Source organism: Vulpes vulpes, chromosome 5 (assembly GCF_048418805.1).
Source record: "Vulpes vulpes isolate BD-2025 chromosome 5, VulVul3, whole genome shotgun sequence".
Lineage (NCBI taxonomy): Eukaryota > Metazoa > Chordata > Mammalia > Carnivora > Canidae > Vulpes > Vulpes vulpes.
The window spans coordinates 122599498-122613315 of record NC_132784.1 but is presented as its reverse complement, the minus strand read 5'-3'; the positions used below and the strand labels follow the sequence as shown (position 1 = coordinate 122613315).

The following is a 13818-nucleotide window of genomic DNA, read 5'->3' as shown; positions in this document are numbered from 1 at the left end:
ATTTAGCACAGTGCTCACAGGTCAGGCCCTGGAAAGAAAAAGGTAATGGATTTGATCTTTTTGAGAGGTTTTTCTTGCCTTTCATAAAAGGCGGGGAGCAGAAAACCTCACACTTGCAGACGATCTGAAGGGTGGGTCATGGTGGCGGCTGACAGACGACTGGCGCCTCAGTGAGGCAGGCTGAGGGGACATGGGAGAGGCTAACGGTTACGTAGAGAGGAGCCTTGGGTGTTTACTCAGTGTCAGCACCCAGAGGCGATGAAGGACGGACTGGCTGATCTTCTGCCATGCAGGGCCGCAGACACCATCTACCCAGGCCCAGGCAACTGTCTTATTTCTGCAGTTGGGCTGCTCTTTCCACTCCTGAGCGCTTGCTATCTCCTGCCCCTCACGCTCGCTTTCATCAGCCTCCTTGGCTCGTCTGTCCACATTGAACTGACGGGCTCAGCTCTGCCACGTTGGAATATTCTCTTGACCTCTGGCTTTCCCCTCCCTCGACCGATGGCCCTGCTCTCCTGTGTACTTTCTGGAACAGGCTCCGGCGCCCCTGTCTTGTAACCCTTCATCCTGTCATGTTTTGCATCCCTCATGCTTTTGAAGTTCTTCATTATGTCCCTCTTGCCCTACTTTTCCCTTTTTTTTCTCTTCCACTCCTATTCCTACCGTGTCATTCACGTTTGGTGACTGGGAGTGTACGTATGAGGAAAACAAGTTGTGAAATGTCACCTAGTCTAAGGTTAAAGGCATTTAAAGAATGGTAGGCACGACAAGCCCACTGTGTCACCGGCCCTGCCAAATCCGGAGTGACGGGATGCGCTCCGGGGAGGACGGCGGGCTTAGGGCCAGGCACGGGGGGGACACCGACCGAACGACCACCCAGGTCATCCTCAGGTGGCTGAGGCCTGCCCCCCAGCACACAGCTGGCCCCCCGGGTTCTGCCCCCCGAAGGTTGGCGTTCACACATTCTCTCAGTAGCCAGGAGCAGCGAGCAGGCCCTGGGCCGGGGGGCGCTAAGGCCAAGCTCGCCCTGGGGGTGGGGGGGCTCAGGGGGCCCAGCTCCAGTGCTCGGTCAGCTCTCCTGACGAGGCCACACTCGGGGACGTGAAGTCAGCACCGCGGCCACAGGCTACAGAGGGCCACAAGCAGCCGCTGACAGGCGGGGGTGGCCTGGTGCGAGGCCCAGAGGAGCCTTCTCGGAGGATGAGGAGCCTGAGTGGACTGAGAAGGGGAGTCAGCCGGGGCGGGAGAGGGAGGCCCGGGAAGCCCGGCCTGAGGGGGGCAGGGCCTAGGGCACCCAGGGCATCGACAACCTGCTTGGGGCACCCATCTTTGCCCTGAAAGCAAGGGGGGGGCCACAGAAGGGTCTTATGCAACGGGCAATAGATCAGATCTGTGTTTTGAGAAGGAGCTCATCTAACTACTGGGGGTGGGTGGGTGGGGGGAAAATGCAAGGTGATGTGCTCTTCGAAGCTTCCATAACCTCTTGACATACACACTTCCTTAAAAATGCCTTTGGTATCTCTGGGCTTGGAGTCCGGCTAATTTTAATAGAAACACAGACCTCGGTAGGAAGGAGGGGGAGAAAGAATAGGAAGAAACGCAGGAATATTGAAGTAGATGCCTTGTCCTTCCTAGAAAAAGATTATTCCCATTTAACAGAAGAGTAAAATAGACTCTGTTAAGTAACTTGCACGATGGGACGCCTGGGTGGCTCAGTGGGTGAGAGTCGGCCTTTGGCCCAGGGCGTGATCCCAGGGTCCTGGGATCGAGTCCCACATCGGGCTCCCTGCAAGGAGCTGCTTCTCCCTCTGCCTGTGTCTCTGCCTTTCTCATGAATGAATGAATGAATGAATGAATGAATAAATAAATAAATAAATAAATAAAATCTAAAAAAAAAATAACTTGCATGATATGGAGATATGCTACCATGCTGTGAAGTGCTAGAGCTGCTCCAGCTGGTCCTGCTGGCCGGGACGAGAACACTTCCTCTCGCTTGCCCACCCACAGGAGGCTGGCATTTGAGGCTCTAGAGCAGCTCTAAGTTCTTGACAGGGTAACTAGTCCAAGATCGGGGTTAGAGAGCCAGTGAGGTGCTGAGCTAGTATAGGAACGTCAGACCTGCCAGGGTCCTGCTCTTTTTACTGCCCCCTTTCATTACAAAGAAGAAATGGGCTGTGGCAAGAGGAAAGGGAACAAGATAGGGGATGGACTAGGAAGTCCAACAGACAGATAGAAACTTCCCCCTAGGGGTCTTCAGGGTAAGGAAGGTAAGGAAGCAACTGAGTGGGCTGGAGACAACGAGAATATCTCGCATGAGCTGACTGGAAGCAAGCAAAGCGCACCAGTTCTTTTTTTTTTCTTTTTTTTAAGATTTTATTTATTTATTCATGGGAGACACACAGAGAGAGGCAGAGACACAGGCAGAGGGAGAGGCAGGCTCCATGCAGGGAGCCCGATGAGGGACTCGATCCTGAGACTCCAGGAAAAGCGCACCAGTTCTTCAGTGAATGTCAGTGACCAGAGGCCTCAGACTGAGACAGACCCACTGATGGGTGTATACGGCTATTTTTACCCATTTTTTCCCCCTGGGAAATAGTGTGTGCAAGAGAGTCTCTTGTTGCTAAGGGAGACAGCCTCGCTGCTTTGTTTCTCCGGATCCAAGGGTGCATTAAATCAAGACACCGTGTGGGGCCCTTCAGGGTCAAGGGCGGAATAGGAGTAAGAGGTGGAGGGCTGCTCCCCTAGAGTCCCGCAGAGCCTCCCGCTGGCAGGCCCACTCACCTCTGGCCCCAACAAGCAGCCCCGGTCGGGGAAGGTCAGATAGGATCCTTCCGGAGCGGTCACTAGGAACCTGCATACTACTAAATGTGTCCCCAACCCAGAGTAGATTCCTCCTACCTCTGGCCGGAGATGACAAACCCAGAGAAATCTATTTGAGCCACCAAAACAAGTTTCCTGGGAATGAAGACCACCCTTAAAATTTCAGATACAAAGGTGAGGCATAAGAGCAGCAGTTGACGCAGGTTTTTCTCAGCAAGCCCGTTTCTAAGGCATTTCGAACATTGCGGCAGTGGTGTCTGTAACAGCACGCGGAGCATGCTCGCAGTTTTGATTGGCTGCACTGGGACCCACACCCGCTGCTGTAGGAACTGCTGCAGCCTCCCTGCCCACAGCCACTCTACCTTCTTCTTGCCCTATATCTGTTTACAACAGCGACAAAAATAAGGTAGCTTTGATCCACACATGGCCTGCAGACTTGTTTTGTTTCACATGCACACTTTTTAAAAAATTAAACAAGACATTTAAAAAAATTCTGGCTGATTTTTAAAAATATGGATTTTTGCTTTCTCTTGAAAGGTCGAAGATTTAAAAGGAGGAAGCAAGCATCACCTCTGATCAATAGCTGACCAGGGCTCGTAGTGGCTGCTCCTCAGAAGCGCCAGGGCTCTCCATGCTTCACACATTCATGTTCCCTGCCTGGCCTCTGCAGACACGTGAATTTGGGACCATCCTTCCCTCCTTCTGAGACTGTGGGTCCAAGCAGAGCTTCTGTACTGCTGAGGTGGCAAAATGTGGCAGAGGGTAAGGAGGACACCATGCTTCTCTCTGCCCAGAACCCAGCATGAGTGCATGACAAGGGCTTTAGGAGCATACAGACTTAGCCCCTTGTCTGTGGTTCTCAGGCAGGGCTGTAGCTGGGGCAAGGCCTCCCTAGAAATCAAGAATAAGTAGCAACCAGAAATTCCCCAAACATTTAAAAATACAAAAACAAGAGCACCTTCTAAATAATCTATGAGTCAAAGAGGAAATCATAGTAGAAATTAAAATATATTTAGAACTTAAAATCATGAACATACTACATATCAAAACTACAGCCTTAAATTCATATATTATTTATAGAAATGAAGAAAAGCAGAGAATTAGTGATCCAACTTAAGGAGCAATAAAAATAACAAAAGGGTAAAAAAAAAAAAACAGAGGGAGAGAAATACTAAATATAAAACCAGTAATGAATAAGCAAGAGAACAAATATATAAGCTGGTTCTGTAAAAGAATAAGAAAATGGACAAATCTCTGGCATGATTCATAAAGATAAAGAATGCAGAAATAAACAGCAGCAAATAAATGAGATGGGGACATAAAAACAAATCCTTCAGAAATTAAGTATATAATAAGATAATATTATAAATACTTTGGAAACTAAGATGGAATAGGCCAACTATTAGAAAAATAATTTATTACAATTGACCCAAAAATAAATAAAAAACCTGAAGAATACCCTAGTTCTTGTAGAAATGTAATTAGTGATTTAAAATTTTCACATGAAGAAAGCACATCAGACTTGGGTGGATTTCAAGGTGCATTCTACTAAACATTCGAGGACTATTCTCAACTTATATAAGCTTTACCAGACAGCAACAACAATGACAACAACAGAAAGTATGATTCCTTCTCACTTTAAGGTTAGAATAACATTAATATCAAAATCATTCAACAACACTACAAGAAAAAATTTCAGGTTGCTCTCACTCAAGAACAAAGATACAAATATCCTAAAGGAACTATCAGAAAATGAATTGAGCAATGCATAAAAGGATCATCATGAATAAATAGGGCTTATCTAAGGAAATCATGAGTGATAATAACAAAAAACCCATTAATATGATTAAGCATATAAATCAGCATGTTAAAGAAAAAAGATCATATGATACTTTCCATGGATATAGATTAGTACATAAAATTCAACATGAATTCCAAATAAACTCTCTAGTAAACTGATAATAGAAGGGAACATCCTTTATCTGATAAAGCTTATCTATATAAACTCATTAAACATTATGTTTAGTGGTGAAATGTTAAAAGCATTCCCTGTAAGATCAGAACTAGAACAAGAGTGCTTGCTTTGACCACTTCTATTTAGAGTCACACTGGAAGTTGAACATGTGCAGTGAGATAGGAAAAAAAGTAAAAGAACTTAAAAGAAAGACACAGTATAATTTGCAGAAAATGTGTTTACCTATCTAGAAAATCTAGAGATAGCTACAGATAAATTATTTGAATTAATGAAAAAGTTTAGTAATTTTGCATGATACGATTGATCAACATACAAAAATCAGTTCTCTTTCTTTTCACTGGTAACACTTTATCTTAATATTACATTAAAAATACTATATATATGGGCACCTGGGTGGCTCAGTCAGTTGAGCATCTGATTCTTGATTTCAGCTCAGGTCCTGATCTTAGGGTCATAAGATAAAGCCTGAGTGGGGCTCTGTGCTGAGAACAAGGCTGCTTAGAATTCTCTCTTCCGCTCTGCCCCTCCCCCATGCTCACACATGCATGCACACACTCTTTCTCAAAAAAAAAAAAAAAAAAGCAAATCAAAACATATAAGAATTATATAAGAACATTATATAAAAATAACCAAGTGCCTAGAATCAATCTAGCAAAATGTTTGCAGGTATGTTATGGAAAAAACTATAACCTTTGAGCAGTTTATGGAAAGCCTAAATAAATGGATTATATCATGTTCATGGATAGAAAGATTCAATATTATAAAGATTATAAATATTATACAGTTTTCCCACATTTTTTATAGATTCTAAACAATTCCAATAAAAATCCTAATAGGACAAGCAAGTTCTAAAAATTTATATTGAAGGGGAAAGATCCAAGAACATCCAGACATTCCTGAAGAATTAAAATGTGTGACCGGGGATGAGCGGATGGGCAGCTTCTCTATCAAAAGTCAAGACTTATTAAAAGGTAGATAAGTATAGTGTTGATGCAGGCATAGACAAATAGAACAGAACGAAAGCGTAAATAATCTATGAACAGACTATTGATTATAGAATTTTTATTTATTATAGGGCTATCATTGCAGATTGGTGGAAAATGAGGGGACATTCAGCAAATGACACTGTGACAGGTGGTTAACCACATAGAAAAACTGAAACTGGGTTTCTTTCTTATACTACACAGAGAAATCAATTCTAGGTGATTAAAGACTTAGAAATGAAAAGTAAAACCATACAACTTTTAGAAAAAATGTAAGAGATCTTTAAGAATATGAGTTAGGGAATAATTCTTCAAAGATGACATGAAACTATGAAAGAAAGGGTTTATTCAGTCAATTACACTGAAATTAAGGCTTTCTATTTATCAAAGTGCATCATAAAGAAAGTGACACTACAAGTCATAAACTGGATTAAGATATTTGTAATACAGCAATCGATGAAAAACCATCACCAAGAACATAGAAACAAAATCAATATGAAAAGAATAAATAATTCGACAGAAAATAGGGAAAATAGATGAATAGGCATTTGTATGTAAGAGATAACACAAAAGGCCAATAAACATAAGAAAAGATGATGGACATCATTTTTAATCAAGAAATTACAAATTCACACCTATGTGAGAATTCACAAATTCACACCTATGATGTGTCATTTTTCTGTCTACCAGAATGAGAATTTAAAAACTTGAAATACAAGTTTTATGAGGATGTATAGTCGGGGAAACTCTTACACTGTTCACCTGTGTATAAAATTTGTATAACTACTTAGGAAAATATTTTTAGTTAAATATATGCCCACCTAGTTATATAGTCTAGTCTAGAAAAATTCTTCCATATATGAGGCAGAAAATACACATAAGGATTATAATTGTTATGAAAAGCTGGAACAAATGTCCATTGACATGGAAAATCTCAAATTTCCATGGATAATTACTAGAGACTGTAGCATATTCATACAATGGAATGATTTGCAGCAGTGAAAATAAGTGAACTATAGCTTCATGCATCAACTTGGATGAGCCTTATGAATATAAAGTATAAAAAGCAAACCACAGAGAAGGACACGTACAATATGATTCATTTATAACGTTCCTGAAGTGTGCAAAACTAAATACTATAGTTGAGATATACACACATATGTAGTAAAACTGGAAGGAATTATAAGTGTTTGTTTAGAGTGGTGGCTTTCTGGGGGCTGGAGTGTGTGGGGAAGTTGTCAGAGGAGATTGGTCATATTCTATTTCTTAAGCAGGTCTACGGGTTTATGGGTGCGTGAATCATTTTTAGTATTTATACCTACTAAATATGTTACAAATAGTCTTCTAAATGGTTTTATATTTAATAAAAACAATATGTAAAATAGAAACTTTTATTCCGTAGTCACAGGCTAGCCCTGCCTAGATCACAGAAAGAGATGGGGTACATTAAAAAAACGGCTATCAGGGAGGATGTGGAGAAAGGGGACCCCTCTCACACTGTTGGTGGGAATGCCGGCTGGTCCAGCTACTCTGGAAAACAGTGTGGAGGGTCCTCAAAAAATTTAAAATAGAACCACCCTATGATCCAGCAACCGTAGTACTAGGTATTTACCCAAAGGACACGAAAAATACAGATTCGAAGGGATACATGCACCCTGATGTTTACAACAGCATTCTCAACAATAGCCAAACTATAGAAAGAGCCCACATGTCCACTGACTGATGAGCGGATAAAGAAGATGTGGTGCATATACATACAATGAAATATTACTCAGCCATCAATAAGAATGAAGTCTTGCCATTTGTAATGACGTGGATGGAGCTAGAGTGTATTATGCTAAGCAAAATAAGTCAGAAAAAGACAAATGTCATATGATTCACTCATATGTGGGGATTAAGAAACAAAAAACAAATGATCATAGGGAAAAAATAGAGAGGCAAACCAAGAAATAGACTCTTAACTGTAGAGGACAAACTGATGGTTACCAGAGGGGAAGGACATGGGGGGGATGGGTGAAATAGGTGATGGGGATTAAGGAGTTCACTTGTGATGAGCACTGGGTGTTAAATGTTAAGCGTTGAATCATTACAAGTATACACCTGAAACTAATATTGTACTGTAGGTTGACTAGCTGGAATTTAAATACAAGCTAAAAGAAAGAAAAAAGATAGATAAGCAGTATTTTTTTTGCACATTGTTCAGTCTACCAAGGTTTTTTTAGGTCACCCTGAGGCCCACTGTAGGCAGACTTGTGCATATGGGTTTCAAGAAGGTAAGCCATTTTATAAATAAGCTCATGCAATGCTAAAAAGGCATATACAATTTTTATACAGCTGTTTGGTGGTGAAGCTAAAAAATGATGTTTTTTTAAAAAAGATTTTATTTATTTATTCATGAGAGACAGAGAGAGAGATCCAGGCAGAAGGAGAAGCAGGCTCCCTACTTCCCGATGTGGGACTCGATCCTGGACCCTGGATCACACACTGAGACTAAGGCAGACGCTCAATGGCTGAGCCACCCAGGTGTCCCAAATGATGTTCTTTTTCATAATAGAAAGTATGTTTTATGGAAATGGGGAATATAATGACATTTTATGGAAACAGGAAAATATTTTACCTTTTCAAGAGCAAACCTGGTCTCCTTTCAGATTCTCTTTTAACTGGACTGTCAGAATTTATTTATGTAATTAGAAATACTATGCTTTCCTCCAAATGTCTCTTGATTTCTTAAGATCCCTTGATTCACCAGTAAGTTATTCTGTATATTCATTATTCTTTGCCCATGTTTCCTATTTGTTTTCTGTTTTAAATTATAATTGTGTCCCTAAAAACTTGGTATCAGATATTTGTTCATCAGTACAAACACTTTATTACTCTCAACTTTATTAGACTATTTTACAAATTTAAAACATCCTCCTTTTTAAAACATAGCCATTAATAATCTCTAATAATTTCCTACACTTTTCCTTAAAATCTGAATGCTGTTTGTGTTTTTCTTATGACGTTAGCCTTCCTGAATGACTGAAAAAAAAAATCAATCAGACATGATGGTTATTCTATTTTCTTTTCCCCGTATTTTCTGCATTTAAATATTATGTTTTGCTTTTGCTTGCTTTTTTTTTTTTTTGAGAGAGAGAGCGAGAGAGAGCATGCACTTACATGCGTGCTCCTGTGCACACACGGAAGGGGGGCGGGGAGAGGCAGAGGGAGAAGGAGAAAATCCTAAGTAGGTCCCATGCCCAGCATGGAGCTCAACACGCAGCTTGATCTCACGACCCTGAGATCATGCCCCGAGCCGAAATCAAGAGACGCTCAACTGACTGAGCCACCCAGGCACCCCAGACATGCTTTAAAAATATTTATGTGCCATTGTTTCTTAAAATCCCCAGTGTGAGACGGATGTCCTCGTACCCTTGCTCACCACCTTCTCTGGCACCACTGGACCTGACTTTCTTGTAGTACTAAAGAGGCATATGCCACCACTGTCTTACAACTAAGGCGATGATAAAAGACCCAGGAAAAGTCTCAGGTGCAGAGGCTAACATCTGGTGCATTAACTAAGTGTTCAAAAATGCTATTATTTACATCCCTGACCCAAGGGCTTAGTAGTTCATTAGTTGTTACATGAAATGATTTTTCAGAATCATCCAGCTCTTTCACAGTAATTCTGATTTCATCAATTCTAATTATGCTGGGTTTCATTTTAGATATCTAGCTATGATCAGATCATTACCCGGCTTTTTCCTTCTGTTTCTGATCATGAAAAAGGGGGAAAAATCTTTTCCACATTGATTTGATCATAAAGTGGGTGTGTGTGTAGTTTGTACATAGAGGAAATGATAGATTAAGACTGAAGGTGAAGGAATCACATCAATAAGGAGAAACATGTCTGGATGTTTTAAAGGCTGGGAAGAACCTGGTGTTAGCTTCTGTACTTCTTGGGTTTATTTCTAATGATGGCCCATGAATCCTTTGTCCACCTATTTTTCTTAGGAGTCTTAGAGCTTTGCGACCAAGCCCTAACACCCATGGAGTGCAGAGCTGCCTTATAATTAAGATCTGTGTAGGTATCTAGGCCCCAGTGGTATCAAGGGGGGGATCTTACAGTAAAATGAAAAACAGGTCCCTAATTGATGGTATTGTAAAGTTTCCAAATTGGTAACCTAGATATCATCCAGTTTATGCATTAGTTTAAAATAATCCACTGAATCATGCAAATACTGATCGATCCTAGTCCTTGCCAAAATCATTTAAATGCATCTGTGAATTACAGGTTATTGCCAATTACTGATAAGCACAAATGAAGGTAGGAAACATTAGCTTAAATGATTTAATCATAAACATTGAAACAAGATCTGATTTAATTATGTGCTATGATGAAGAACAGCTATGCAGATACAAAATATTTACCTAAATCTGACAGTAGATAATATGAACATGGTGAAGTTGTCTCTTTCCCTGACATGCAGTTAGTCCCTGGACAAATCCTCCACTGGTCCATGAGTGAGAAAATGAGTGCTAAATATAATCCATAAAGAGCATAAAACAGTCCATCCATCCCTGCTAAGTTCCCAGCCTGAATTTAAAGATTGGAGATAAAAATCAACCAGTAAAATTTTATACATGGAATTTCTGTGACTCCACAGTGGTTCCTTTTCTTTGAGAATTAAATTACATATATATAATATATATATAATAAGCCCAATGAACTAACCTGTATTATCTAAAACTGGCCATAACCAGCCCTTTTAGATAGCTTGCACACAGAATAGGTCGCTCTATAAATCTAGCACGGACAATTATAAAATATTGCTTATTTTTATAATCTTTGAAACGAAGTTAAAATACCATTTTCTGAAACCCAGTTAAAGGACTCATTTTTATCACTTGCCAGAAGAAAAAGCATCTTTCATAAAATTGAGCACCTGCCTACAGAATTGTAAATCTGTGTTTACATGGATTTAAAAAACCTCTGGTAAACTGTTGGAACAGGATGGAAATCTCCTTAGACAAGACCTAGGGGGAATTAACAAAGCCTGAGCCACATATATCCTATCTTTGTCATACCTGTGTGGAGTCAGCTTCCCTCTGGCTCAGTTAGAAGTTCTCAAACTTCAGTTTGCATCAGATTCACCGGTGGTGTGTGTGTGTGTGTGTGTGTGTGAATGACACAACGCATCCTGTGACCCCACTCCTAGAGTTTCTGATTCAGTAGGTCTGCAGTGGGGCTCAGAATTTGCATTTCTAACATGTTCCCAGGTGATGCTGATGCCAGGGACCCAGCAGAGAACTATTGCTCTGGCTTGAATTCTCTAAGAAAGAATGTTCTTTTTACATAAGAGGACTTCTATATTTAGGCTTCTATGCCTTGGGAGTATTGTATGTATTAGCAGCCATTTAGATCATGTGTTAAAAAATGTGGCCACCGCTTGGAACCCACACAGGCCACTGTGGGTGTGGGCAGGTTTTTCTCTCTCCTAGGGATCTGGTTACTTCACTCATGGCCTTCAAGTTGTGTTGCTTTCACCTGCACTACAAATAATTTGGTTTATTTAACCACTTGTGAGTTGGCTTTGCAGCATGTTAAGAAAGTACCCTTTTGTGTTTAGGAAAGCCAAGAGGGCTAACCCTAAAACTCTATGTAGATGGGGTCAGAGGAGGCTGGTGTTGGCTCAGGGCAGGGGCTGTCAATCTCGAGAGTCAGCCCCCACCTGGGTTCGTATTCCAGCTTGGATACTTCCCTGTTGTCAAAGAATTCTGAAGGGAGGGAGAAAAATTCACCCGATTTATGTTCTTCCTACTTTTGCACTGTGGATGACTCATTTTCCTTGAATGAAAACCACAGAAATGGTAGACTGGGTGGTAGGAACAACCGATTCATTCAGTTATTCGGGAGCAAGTGGTAGGTGAAGCTTAGCCTAAGAACCTGAGGCTCCAGAAGCCAAGAACCACAGCTTTTCTGTATTAATTTAGAGGACAAAGAGGGAGGGCAAAAACGAACTCCAGATTTTATTTACAATAGCTAACTTTTACTATGGGCTTACTAATGGCCATTTTGCGGAAAGAGAGGGAGAGAGAGAGGGAGAGAGAGAGAGAGAGAGAGAGAGACAGAGAGAGAGACTAATATTCTATACTGTTATCAAGTTTTCTTTTGTACCTTGAGATGTTTTGTACCATCAATCAGATGCCTCAAAATTGCTATACATTAAGAAAAATCCACCTCAACTTACGCTCTAATTGGAAAATGCCGCCATTTTTAAGGACAACATATATCTAAGAAGCTTAGTCCCCCTTTTTTTTTCCAGTAGCAAAGCCAAAGGACTAGTCAACGCAAGAGAAATCTTTCCAAAGAGACACAGAACCATTTGATTAATAAGCACAGAGGAAAAAGAAAGCATAAAAACAATAAAATAAATTTCAAAAGATTTCCTCTCAAATGAAAACTAAATATCATCAAACCATAGGAAAAATTATGGATCCATGTTTTCACTTCAAACTATTTTAGGTTACTTTGTGCATTTTCTTTAGTTTGCTCTTCAGAGAAACTACATCTTTAAAACACTACAATGAGATTTGCCAGTTGGAAGGCTATACACTAGAAAATGAGAGAGAATAGAATTCTTAAGTCAAATTCTACCAAAACATTAGAAAAGTGAGTCATGCAATGGAAAGGAGGTAAAACCCACGCCCAGCCTGTTTGCTGAATCACCTGCTTCGGCACTCTGATACTACGGTGAGTTTTTCTTTCAGAATCAAGCAGTTCTATAAAAAGAGACTGTTCTTACCCTCATCCTTCCATTCCTTATTGCGGGCCCATCTTCTGCCAATCTCAACACGTACAAATCCATTTTGTATTCCCTTCCTCCACGGATGCTGAATCCAAATCCTTTGGCTCCTTTCTCCATGTCCACAGTGAAATAATCAAAATCCTTTAGAGTTGGAGAGAAAATGGAATAAACAGTTGTTTAACATTAGAGAAGCTTCTATGGCCAGTCTCTCTGTTCTCACTCTCTCTTCTAATTAATGTGTCCCAAATGATGGGATATTGTGAGAAGTAGTAATCTGACTTTGCAGTCTAGTGAAATGCAAGGCAAAATTTCAAAGGCTCAAGCAGATTTGAATGCAGTTTACTTGGTCATTAGGAGAACTACTGTATAGTGTGTTTACTTTGGTGTTCATCCCCTTACTGGGCAAACGTAATGAGTACATTTGGCCTGAGTGATATTATCACGCCTTTGAGTTTTCTCATTCACTGCTGTTGAGCACCATAAGTAAATATATCAGAAGTGTGTGTGTGTGTGTGTGTGTGTGCACTCGTGTGAGTGAATTACAGGTTTGCTCATTAGCAAAATGAAATTTAATGGGGTCTTTGAGGTACCTGGGGCTGCCTATAGTCTGCCAGAGGGTACTGTCTGGTGTCAGGGGAGTGCTGTCTGTAGTCCAACAGGGGAGGCTGCCTGTAGTCCAAGGGTGGGGGTTGCTGGTAGTCCCCTCCTGGGGGCTGCCTGTAGTCCAGTGGCGGCTGCCTGTAGTCCGTGAATGGAGGCTGTCGGATGTCTGGTTTCACATCTTGCCTTGCTTTTACTTCTGATCTGTAACTAAATAAATGGAAATGGGATTTGCTCTGATATCTCAGCATTCTAAGGAGATTAGAATGATCACATGACCTCCAGGCACGTCTGGGCCACCTCTCTGTGTGGTCCTTTTGATTGTTCAGGAATTTGAGAAAATTACAGATAGTATCACTTTAAAATCTTTGACAAATGCCATATTGTATACTTTCCATTTGGCTCCATAAGAAAACAATGTAAACATGATGGCTCAACCACGACTTTGTGGAAAAAGACTTAAGGATATCCCTTTTTGACTCTGGCTACTTAAAAATGTACAATTGTAGCAAATCTAGGGAATTAAACACTTAGTTATACATCTCAAAATACCAGTCTGTCTCAACACCACTAAACCAACACTATCAACCTCTCTCTCTCTCTTTCTCTCTCTCTCTCTCCCACACCCCATTCATGACTTCATGAAAGCACG

General features: G+C 40.9%; 1 protein-coding gene across 46 annotated transcripts in view; it reads right to left on the bottom strand.

The window, feature by feature from the left end:
• The window catches only part of MAGI2 (membrane associated guanylate kinase, WW and PDZ domain containing 2), a 1307576-nt gene that overhangs the window by 101281 nt on the left and 1192477 nt on the right, over window positions 1–13818 (bottom strand). For all 46 annotated transcript variants that reach the window (XM_072759854.1, XM_072759849.1, XM_072759863.1 and 43 more), the window contains 2 exons: window positions 13157–13376; window positions 12564–12707 (listed from right to left, as the gene is read on the bottom strand). In XM_072759854.1, the coding sequence (XP_072615955.1) occupies window positions 12564–12707; window positions 13157–13376 (364 nt within the window). The remainder of the gene's footprint in view (window positions 1–12563; window positions 12708–13156; window positions 13377–13818) is intronic.